Source organism: Protopterus annectens, chromosome 11.part0 (genome assembly GCF_019279795.1).
Source record: "Protopterus annectens isolate FY-2018-M chromosome 11.part0, PAN1.0, whole genome shotgun sequence".
NCBI classification, from domain to species: domain Eukaryota; kingdom Metazoa; phylum Chordata; order Ceratodontiformes; family Protopteridae; genus Protopterus; species Protopterus annectens.
The window spans coordinates 917,122,464-917,134,550 of record NC_056745.1 but is presented as its reverse complement, the minus strand read 5'-3'; the positions used below and the strand labels follow the sequence as shown (position 1 = coordinate 917,134,550).

The 12,087-nt window shown below is 44.7% G+C and overlaps 1 protein-coding gene across 1 annotated transcript in view; it reads right to left on the bottom strand.

Annotated features, from left to right (window-relative positions):
- DHTKD1 (dehydrogenase E1 and transketolase domain containing 1) overlaps positions 1-12,087 on the bottom strand; it is a 948,838-nt gene that overhangs the window by 397,655 nt on the left and 539,096 nt on the right. Inside the window, exon 7 of the mRNA XM_044088312.1 lies at positions 7,505-7,703. Coding sequence (XP_043944247.1) covers positions 7,505-7,703 — 199 coding nt within the window. The remainder of the gene's footprint in view (positions 1-7,504; positions 7,704-12,087) is intronic.

Genomic DNA, 12,087 nt, shown 5'->3' with positions numbered 1-12,087 from the left:
TGGCTACCTTGGGCATGAAGGAGGGATTAGTTCTAAGAGCCAGTATGTCTCTATGAAAAATCATGTACGGAGGCTTTACGGAGAAAACCTGCAACTCAAACTCATCTTGCTGGTGTTATAGCCACCAAAAAGCAGTCTTCCAAGACAAAAAAAACTTAATGTCATAAGGACTGTGTGTATGAGATTACAGCACAAAGGAAAGGTCCCAAGGAGGAGAGGGATCTTTGATAGGAAGCCGTAGTAGGAAGACACCTTTCAAAAAGACCTTACAAAGATGAGAAGAAAAAGTAGGTTCCTCGCAAACATGAAAATTAGACATGGCTTCCAGCCGCAGCTTAATAGTGGAGAAATTGGCTCCATCCTTAAAGAGAGAAGACAAGAATAATAAGATGTCTGGAATGGGAGGTGAAAAGGGATCCAGATTCTGCTAACTGGCCCAGATAGAAAATCCTTTCCATTTACTACAACAGATCTTTCTGGTGGAAGCCTTCTGAGAGGCCAGAATGATGTCTTGGACAGGAAAGGTAAGCCTGGACTGGTTTAGAATTACAGGAAGTGGACAAACCACTCAGTCAGACAAAGAGTCTGAAGGTCAGAAGATGAGGGGGTGAGATATCAGATCTGAAATGGGATGCAGTATCCAAGAGGGTACTTCAGATAAGACCTGAGGAGGGGGAACCACACCTGCCAAGGCCAGATGGCAGCAATGAGGATCAAGGGAGCCTTGAGGCGTCGAGCTTTCTGAAGCACTCTGGGAATGACAGGTATAAGAGGGTAAGCATAAAGGAGACCTGGATGCCAATCATGAGCTAGTGCATCCCTGGGGGAACTCCCCGTCTGGGGGTATCAGGGTGAGGTACTTGCTTAATTTTGACCGAGGGGGGGGGACAAACAGATCACAACTTGGCTGACCCCAGCAAAGGAAGATCTCTCTCGCCACTGAGGGATTCGAGGACCACTCATTAGGACTCAAGATAGTTTTGCTGAGCTTGTCTGCTAGCATGTTGGTCTCCCCGGGAATGTGCACTGCAAGGAGAAAATGCCCCGAGGACATCGCCCATTTCCACACTCTCATGGCTTTGTGACAAAGTAGATATGAATGTGCACCCCCTTGTTTGTCGATGTACCACACAACAGCCATGTTGTCCGTGTGCACTGCAATAGTACCCAGAGGAAGGCAGTCATGAAAGGCTTGCAACATGAGAAAAACTGCCCTCATCTCCAGTATGTTTATGAGCAGTTTGGTCTCTGCAGGGAACCACGTACCTTAGACCGTCTTTCCCTAGCAATGCAGCAAACCCCTACCCCAACAGGGAAGTGTCTGTGGTCACAGTGGCACTGGGAGAAGGAGGAGGAGAAGAAAAGGGTCTGCCCACGAGGAGATTGGGAGACTGAATCCACCAAAGATGATGACGCTTGCACACCAGTGTGAGGCAAATGGAAGCTGTCATTGAGTGAGACAGAGAAAATGACTGGACTGCTAGAGCCCACTGTAGAACCTTCATGTAAAATCTGACTAATTGCACCACATAGACTGCCACCGCAATGGACCCCAAGACCCTGAGAATAAAACGGACCTGAGGACGAGACAGATCTAGGAGGCACTGAACCTGGGATATGATTAGTTGTACATGCCTGGGAGGTAACGCTGCAATCTCTGTCTAGCTTGATGATGATAAACTCCAAGTTCTGGGTCAGAATCAGAATCAAACTGGCTAGATTCACAGTAATTCCTAGCTGGTCAAACAGACAAAGAAGGTAGTGAGAGGCTGTGACCAGTGGATGCTTCGTGGGAAAAGTGAGGAGCCAGTTGGCAAGGTAAGGAAACACCTGGAATCCCTGCAGTCTCAGGTGTGCTACCACCACTGCCATGCACTTGGTGAACACCCAGGGTGCTGTGGTAAGACCAAAGGCCAGGGTCTTGAATTGGTAATGCCTGGTCCTAACACAGAAGCGGAGATGTCTTCTGGAGCACCTGTTTAATTTTATATGACATTATGCGTCCTGGAGATCCACGGAGCACATCCACTTATCCTTGTGCAGAAGGGGCATGACGGACTGGACAGTAACCATCCAGAACTTTGATTTCTTGACAGAGAGGTTTAACTCACTTAAGTCTGGGATTGGACGTAGGTCCCCCATTTTCTTTGGCACCAAAAAGAACGAGAGTAAGTTCCAGATCCTCGTCTGGCGGGGCCTCTTGGATGGCTCTCTTCTTAAGAAGCTTTAGCACCTCTTGCCAAATGAACTCACTCTGATGGTGTGGCGCATCAGGGAAACATTTCCTGACTGGTGGAGGGTTTTGGAAAAGGAAAGGAAATAAAATAGCCCCTGGAAATCATGTTTAGCACCCACCAATCTCTTGTGATGTCTGCCATAGGCCAAAGGGTGCAGAGACAAACTAGCCCCAACTGTATCCAGAGCAGAACAGTCCAGCAACACATCAGGAGTGCTAGAATGGCTTCTCAGAGAAGGGTTCCCAGGAGCCCTGATTTTGTGGATTCCCTCTGCCTCTAGGGTGGCATCTTCCATTGAACCCTCTCCCCCAACCTCTAGAAGAGGGTTCATCCTGAGCATCTTGAAAAGAAGACTGCAACTTACAGAACCACATTTTCTTACTCTCTTAGTGTGTCTTAGAAAAGGACTGCTGCGGGGTAGAAAATTTGATTCCTACAGCCAACAAAGTCTTCCCTTTTTGCTCACTGGACGTCAGTGTGTTTTTGACTAATGGACCAAACAGAGTTGATCCATCAAAGAGGGCAGTGGTGAAGGACGCATTGAAGGACTCTGCAAATCTGCACAGGTGAGCCAGGCGAAATGCCAAATAGCGAAGCCTGTGCCAAACACTCGAGAGTTGCTTTTTGCAGCATCGGAAATCAACTTCATGGCAGAATTAGCAAGGGGCACTAGAGTGGACAGCTTGTGAGATATTTTGTTCAAGTTCACCGAAGGCATCAACTCAGAAAAGGAAGTGGTGAGTTCCTTAACCAAATCCTTTTGGAGGCGGGTGAAGTCTGCCACGTAATTAAGTGCCCGCAGACCAAACGTAGTATATGAAAACACACTTTCCATGTCTGTTGATCACCCGGGATTCCCTGCTGGGGGGATGGACAGATGTACTCTGCTCCGCCAACTCCTTTTTAGTGGCAGCAGCTACCATGATAGCATTGACTGGCGCCTCTTTTGAACAAAACTGTCCATCTATGGTTGGACTTAAGAATCTGTCCACTCGTCTGGGCACTGGATCCACAGGATTGGGCTCCTTCCATGTTCTGCTGGAGATATGGTCAATCAGTGTGTCAGCAGGGGGGAACCCAGATAGTAGACTGTCAAATCCTGAAGGCCTTTGGGAACATGGACTCCTTGGAGGACGGGGATTGGGAGGACCATCCACCCTTCAAACTGAGGATCTCAAGCAGAGATCTGGTGGACATGTACCCTTCTTCAAGGTCCATATCCTCAGTGAGAGACTCCATCTGAGAATCTAGCTGCCTCCTCTTACATGTCCTGTTCCAAGGCACATCCTCTAAGGGAGGATCAGGGAAGGACTCAGAAGAGTGGGGAACCTCAATTGGGGTAACTCCCCCTTGAAGGCTAGTTCGAGAGGGCTGACCGGGAAAATTATGAGAAGGCTCAGAGCTCAAAGATGATAGAGGCTGGGAAGAGCCCTGGAGAGCAGGGGAAACAGTTGTAGCAGTGGAGAAGGTCCTCTCTACTACCCAGAAGGCGGAAGGACTAGACAATGCTCCCTCTCCATTCCCAGTGGACAATACCACCTGCAAAGAGGGAGCAGAGCATGCCATTGTCCCAAGACCCCTGGATAATACTGGCCCCGAACTGTCAAGAGCTGAAGCATAGAGGGCAGAGATCGTCCCAAAAAACCTGGGCTGGAACCCTCCCCCAAAGAGTCCACAGCACCTGCTCGGGTCCAGGACCCAGTCTGCTCTGAGGGAGGAAGAGCAGAGCCGGTCGGGGACTTGGACAGGGTACAGACAAAATGCAGAGTCCCCATTGCCTCCTCACTGTGCCCCAGATCCTGGAAGTCCGAAACCACCTGGGTCAGATGAGGAGACTGAAGGGTAGGGGCAGAGAAAGGACACCTGGTCAGATCGGCATGGGACATAAGCCCCAACTCAATTTGACCCTTGAGGAAAGACCCCATTATACTGTCCATGTTGGATGGAAGCAAGCTCCTGGAAGACCTAGAAGAGGCTGATGACCTAAGCTCCTGGAAGACCTAGAAGAGGCTGATGACCTAGCTGGAGACATGTGTCTAGACCCCGAGAACCTCTTGTACCGCTCAGAATGGCTTCTGTGCCTGGAAGCTGTAAAACACTGCCCCGGGACAGAATCCAATGGAAAGTCCCCAATCAAGATGGGATCCAACATGGGTTCAAGACCCATCCTCTTTGGATCCAAGGCATTTAGATCTCAAATGGCTCTGATACGAGGAGGTTGTATCTGTGGCAGGTCTAGTCTGGGCTGGATCTGAAGGCCTAAATCCTGTGGCCTTAGATCCAGGAGTAGACTCCTGGGACCTCAGATCCAAAGGTCTCGAACCAGAGCCCTTGGATCTGGAAGTAAACTCACAGGATCTCGAATCTGACGTTCTCGGATCAGACAGCACCGAGGCTGGAACTGGATCTGTGGAGCTAGGATAGAACAGCCTAAGCTTCTTAGAGGAAGAGGACCCAGAAAAGGAGCGTGCCTTTCTCTTGTGATTTGGGGGACCGGGCTTGGTCAGAGACTGGTGGACCAGCGGACCCACATTCCTTTCAAAAGTAACTTATTGCGGCACTTGACCAAGGCCCTCGGGTTGAATGCAGCACAAATGCTGCATTCAACCTCCAGATAGTTGGCACCCAAACAACAGAGGCACTCTTCGCGCAAGTCAGAAATGGGCATCTTCCGATCACACAAGTAGCACCTCTTAAATCCTGATGGTTTGTCAGACATGAGGGCTGAACAGAAGACCAAACACCAAAGCCAAAATGCAACCAGAACCATTAATCAGGGCCATACCGCAGTCAAAAACCAGCAGGAGCCAACAACAACCAATACAATTAAAATTAAAACGAAGGAACAAGAAATTAAGCTAAGCCTCAGGTGAAACAGAGATTTTTAAAGCACAGAAAAATGGCGCCAAAAGGGCTGACAATAAGAAAATAATTAGAAAGGGAGGGGAAAGGAGGCTAAGAGGCAAAAAACTATAAACTACAAACACTAAAGAGACAACAATCATCTCTCATTAGACCCATTATAGAATACAACGCCCCATTTGGTATGTACCTCTCAAGACATCTGCAACAACTGGAAAGGCCTCAGAAATACCTCACTAAAAGAATCACAGGCCTAAAGCAGATGTCCTACGCTGACAGCCTTAAAAAACTCCAGCTATACTCTGTCGCATATCGTCTACTCAGAGGCGATCTCTGCTTAACATACAAGGCCAATTCAAACCCAGAGCTGTTGGACATGCTACACTTAAAGAAATCCCAATCCCTCAGAGCCACACACTCCAGGGATCTAAACCTTGTCATAACAATAAACAAAACATGCTGGAGGGATAGGTTCCTGACCCAGAGACTCCCCAGACTCTGGAATAGACTGCCCATACATGTCAAGCAGAGCGCCTCTTTAGCCCTCTTCAAAAGGAACCTTGACGATTGGATGGGAGAAAGGAAATTCACCCCGGGGATCATGTCAGTCACCCTGCTAGACAGGGGTTAGGGAAGAAATAGCCAGGGAATTGTTATGGCTAGGCTTGTATAGGCCCTAGGGCCGATAGCCTAGTACCAACCTATGAACAAGAAAGTTTAAAGGCTATAAAGACAAAAAAGAAAAGCAAGCACTTATCCCACAGAATGACTCAAGCCAGAGGAATCACGTCTGTAGAGGTGAAGCGGCAAAAGCAATCTGAGGGTTAGAGGGCAGCAAGGGATTATGGGAGTGGGAGGAGCTCGAGCCTAGAATCTGTCCGAAAAGTTGCAACCTCGGATCCAGTGTTGGATCCTACAATGCAGAAGTAACAGTGGCATAGATAACATCAGACCAGTGTTTTCTCATTTCTCCACTGTTGTGCAACCCTCAAAGCATGTACATATAAGTCTGGGGATGTAGGTGGTGTCCCCCACATGGAAGATGTCAAAAACATACCTTACAGGTTTAGCAAAAGTTGATTCAACAGACTGCTTTTCAGACTTTAACCATTCAGTTTAAGTGATGTCAGTAAATCAGCATGATTCCAAAACACGGCCCTGTGTAATATCCCAGGTGCCCACACCCAGCTCAATAAGTACTTCAACCAAAACAACTGTTAACACAAATGATGTACAAGTGCCAAACACACCTGTGACAATAGCTTTTTTTTGTCTGAAGTAATCAAGTAGGTAGGACAGTAGAACATATTTGCACAGAAATAATCTCACCAGAAACAAAACTGAAGAACTAACCACTGTATGTCAGCAGTGTTAACAACTGCACTACTGTATTACCCTATGTCTGAAATATCTTGTTAACAGTCCTAAGCTACAGTCACATCCCAAACTGATCTACCATGGTCAGTCATAACACAATCGACTTATGAATAATCCCTGCCCTCAAGTCCTGTAACCTAATAGCTTTAGAATACTCCACAACCCTTTTCTCTAGGAGTGTTTCAATGATTTTTCCCAACTGCTAACTTAAAATGTGGCAGGTGGGTATTGCTCATCTTTTCCTTATTCTCATTCTTGAACTAAAACGATGACTAATAAGGTCACACAGACAAACCAGTAAAAACTACAAGAAAATTCTAGCCAAGCTAGAATTTCCACTGAGTGATTCCTTAAAACCTCTTGCATTAGAGGTACCGTGGGATATACGCAAATTACCTTAAAGACATCAGGTGTTTCAGCTATATGGCAGTTCTGAAAGCCCATGACTTTTTTCCTTTTCAAGTCTGTTATGGACAAATTCAAGCCAATGAAGCCAAACCTCACTAGCTATGGACATGTATGGTTTGGTTGTCTTGTGGCCTCGTCAGCACAGCATAAGTGGACTGCTTGGCCACAAGAAGGCTGAAACATACAAGTCCGCAGCTAGTTGGGTTTGGCTTTATTGGCCTGAATTTGCCCATAACAACCTTGAACAGGAAAATGTCATGGGCATTCAGAACTGCCAAAGGGTCATTTGTATATATCCCATCTTATCTCTAATGCAAGAGGTTTCCAATTGGTTAGATTTTTCTTATTATCATTACTGTGAATATGAGCCATATCCAGTTTCTTGGCTTCCATGTCATTCTCCAATTATCTGCTGAAACAGTTAAGTTTAGAGATGCTGCCTTTTCAATTCATTAGTTCTTGAAATAAGTCATAATGACATTTTAATTCCTTTCAATGAGAAACAAGATATCCTGACACATCAATAAAAAATAACCACACAAAAAATGAGCTGCTCGTTTCCATGAGTACACAGAAACTTTGCTTACTGTACATAAGTACTCCACTACAAACAGGAATACCTAATGATTTTGTACATTCCAGGATTTGTAAACGATGGCTCGTCCATTTCATTGTGGCCCCACTGTCTGTAGCATAGCAGATCAACAATGACATCCTTGCGGAATTCTCGCTGATACTCAACAGCTAGTCGAGCAGCTCGTAAGACATCCTCAGGTTCATCTCCATTGACATGGATAATGGCACAGTTGATAATTTTTCCTGTATATGAAAAAATACTGCAGTAAGGACTACATTATCCATATATATAAAAAAAAACAAAGCTCTACCAACAGGGCATAAGAGCTGCAAGGAAGTTAAATGTAATGTCTTTGCCTGTTGTGGAAAGTGGAAACAAAGGGAAGAAGAACAAATTAACAGAAAGAACTACTCGGATAAAACACATTCCCTTAAACTTAAAATGAACAAGGTATAAAATGCTACACAATATAAGCTTACAAAAGAATCTGAGAAAATTAGACAGATGCTTGCCTAAATCACCCAGACATGAAGCTATCTGTTATGTGGTTGTCCTGCCCCAACAGCCTCTTCTAGTAGTCCTAAACCGTCTTAATAATGTCTTCTAAAACAAGATGGAAATGCAGTCCAGAGGTCCACTATGTCCTTCAGGAATAAATGCAGTCTACAATATGAATTGAAAGTAGTGCTACCTGTCCAAGCCAGTTTCAGAACAAACCTAAGAACAGTGAAGCTCTTTGGGGATGTAGATTCTTTATACTAATGTGTGTTACTTCTGCACTTTTATTGCACTGAATCCCAGCTGCTGTTTCTCCAAAAAATGAAATAATCCAGGGAGATTCTTTTTAAAAACAGCAATGCAATGTTAGATTGCTACTCCTATCTTGATGTCATTTGCAGCCAAGCTGATCGGTGATATCTGAAAAAGCCTACTCAGACATATGTACCACCAAAAACAATACAATTGTAATCATATAAAATAAAAACATCACCCTTACCCATCATCTGACCCAATAACTGAGCTACAAATCGATCCTCCATACCAACTCAGACACTACCCTCATTCTCCTCAACTTCTCTGTCAGTCTCTAATGTTAAAATAAGCTACAGCACATTCACTGCATGACCACTGCGCTTTTACAAATAAGTGAACTACATATTGCAAACATATATTTTGTTTTGACAGGAGACATCCATAATATGGTGCACTTGATAACCTCTCTGTTTACTTCAAGGAATACTGAATGCAGAACGTTCTGATGATGCCTTATAAATGTACTAGACATTTATTTTTTGCATATATAACCTGTCTAATGTCCAGGCCACATCTGTTAATGGTCCTCCTGGATCAGATCAGTACATCTGCTTGTTATGTAAAAAAAAAATGACACAACTAATAGCTCGAGTTGGGACAAGTGTCAATAATGGATCAAGCAAGGCCAGTACAATCTACGTTCTGGGAAGTTCTTTTAACAAGGACTCTCAGGTTCAAGGACTGTGAAGTATCCCTTAGACTGAACTTCAGTTTTTCCATCATGTTTTAATCGTACATATTTTGGCTCTAAATATTATGTCAGCCTGTCAACTACAGCCACCTTTACCACATTAATAAGGTGGTCTGGCTTACCCTCAAAAGACCCCCCTCCCCCCTGGGGTGGAGCTATCAAGGGAAAAAAAACTTAAATCTCTAGCGCTTCCACACTCTTGGCCCACATACAGAGCAAAACACTGTCTGGCAGGAGTGGAACACTGCACTGATATTAGAATGATGTTATGTTGTCCCCTACAAATTCAGAGAAACAGCAAGGGCATGATGCAACCCAGCTCCACCCAACAAGGGGAAAGTCAACCTTATTTTGATAATTCCCACCCCCGACCCCACTCCATCTGTCTCCTTTAGCAGCTGGATCTGCTAAATTAAACCAGGCAGCCTGGGGTGCAGTTAAGACCTGTGACAAGGAGCAAGCAGCTTCCCCAGGACTGACTTGAGATTAGGTGGTATGACCACAACTGAATAGCATTTCTGCTATGCAGCAAGAAGCTCCCCAGTTCCGTTCTATGCAGGGCTGCCTTCTGTGTGCATCTGCAGTCCGTCCCTGTGTTTGTGTGTCTTTTCTTTGGGTACTCCAATTTCCTCCCACATCCCAAAGACATAGGGTAGTTGGTTTTGTTTGGTTTTGTGACTCTAAACTGTCTGTAGGTGTATGTTAAGTATCCATCTAGCGTGGAAGATGTTAAGTATCCATCTGGCACGGAAGAATGGACTGACAATCTACTTCTGTTTCCTACTTGCCTAGTAATCTCTGTGGATGATGTTGGCTGTTCAATGGGCTGCTACAAAAGTCAAATGGATTAAGGCAACAATGGTCGATCTGTAATTACCTATCTCTTCGAATTTCCTTTGCTTAAGAGTTGCTTCCAGAATTTGTTACTTGTCTGGTACAATCCCCTTCTCAAGAATATGCTAAATAGCTTTCTAAATAGTTGCATTACTGTCATCCTTACTTACTTTTTTTTTTTTTTTAAACATGAAACACACCAAACTACTTGGTATCACAACTGACAATAACCTCAAATTTGATAAACGTGTGGCAACCGTCATTAAAAATGTTCATATCAAGCTTGGCTCCCTATAGAGAGCAAAACCCTATCTTACAGATTTCTCAAGGCAATCTCTCGCTAGGACTCATTTACTATCTCCGCTCCTATATGCCTCCACCATTTTCACCAAGCTAAAGAAAATCAAGCTAACCAATCTTGAGGCATGGTATAATAAATTTGCCCGATTTGCTAACAACTCCCCACATACAGAACACCAATGTATCGCACTACAGAATCTGAACTGGCTACAACTACCCAACCACCTTATATTCACCCAACTCAACAGCTCATAAGATATATCAACTGAAAAATGTCCAGCTCTAACATCAGACAACTCAGATCATCCAATAAGCTCCTTCTACAAGTAAATAGATTAAGAAGTTATGTACTCACCATAACGTTCCATGTGAGTTGTTCCATCTCACCTTCATTCTTCACTGATGGGTTCGGAGCCGATCCCTCAGCTCCAACACAGCCGAAAGCAAAGCTCAAGGTTTACCAGTAGCCCCTTATGCCATGATGCACTGCTGGAATTACCTCAGATCTTGTTTGCTGCATGTACCATATCCCTGTCAGAGAACTGCTCTCCCAAGAGAGGAAGAAGGATTGAATAACCAGGATGAGACCAGCCTCTAGGTCAACTATCAGCCAGGTGGGGGATGGAGGGAGGGACGTGAGAATGAAGGCGAGATGGAACAACTCACATGGAATGTTATGGTGAGTATGTAACTTCTTAATGTGAAGTTGTTCAATCTCGCCGTTCATTCTTCACTGATGGTAGCATCCCTAGCACCCTCAATCTCGGGTGTCTCATGGGAGTACATTCTTCAGGACCGTAGACCCAAAAGATACCCTGTCCCTGGAGACCTTATCGACTTTGTAATGAGTGATAAAGGTATGAGGGTTAGACCAAGTCACTGCAGCACAAATGTTATCAAGGGGCAATTTGGCTTGGAATGCAGAAGATGTAGAAACTGCTCTGGTTGAATGAGCTTTAATCTTGTGTAGTAAGGGCATATTAGCAGCTGAATAAACAAAGGTGATACAATCAGATAGCCTCTTAGAAAGGGTTGTTTTAGCCACTGGTCTACCTTTTCTGGCTTCAGAGAAAGACACAAAGAGCTGGTCTGACTTTCTAACATCTTTTGTTCTGTCCAAATAATATCTGAGCTGTCTGTGAATGTCAAGTTTGTGCAGCATATACTCTAGTTTGTTGGAATGGTTGGAGAAGAAGACTGGCAACTCAATGCCTTGGTTGATATTAGATTCCGAACAAACTTTGGGCAAAACAGAGGGGTTTGTCCTAAGAGATACTCTATCAACATGAAAAATCAAATGAGGAGGGCTGACAGATAAAGCCTGAAGTTCTGATACTCTGCGGGCAGAAGTAATAGCCACCAGAAATATGGTTTTCCAGGATAAAAATTTTAGATCACAAGATGATGCTGGTTCAAATGGGAGAAGAATTATACGAGACAGCATAAAGTTTAGATTCCAAGGAGAATAAGGAGTCTTCACTGGAGGCCTCATGTGAAAGGTTCCTTTGAGAAAGGCCTTGGACAACTTGTGGGCCATAATGTTCAGCCCGTCCATTCCAAGATGAAAGTTAGATATAGCAGCCAACTGGACCCAAACTGTAGCAGCTGCAGCACCTTTATTAAAAATCATAGTTAAGAATTCTAAAATGGACGCCAAAGGGGCTTGATAAGGATCAATGTTCTGCTTAAAAGCCCATATGGAAAATCTCTTCCACTTACTAAGATATAATCTTCTGGTGGACGGCTTGTGGGAAGACAAGAGGATCTGCCTTTTCTCATCAGAAAGATCACGAAGCCTGGCTATGAGGAGAACTGGAGCAGCCAAGCTGTCAGCTTCAGTGACTGCAATGAAGGATGGAGGTCCCCCGACGGATGTTTCAAAAGGTCCAGAACTGGGTCCAGAATCCATGGATCCTCCAATAGATGATGATGAAGAAATGGGAACCAAATCTGCCAAGGCCAATGACAGGCTATAGGAATGATGGTCC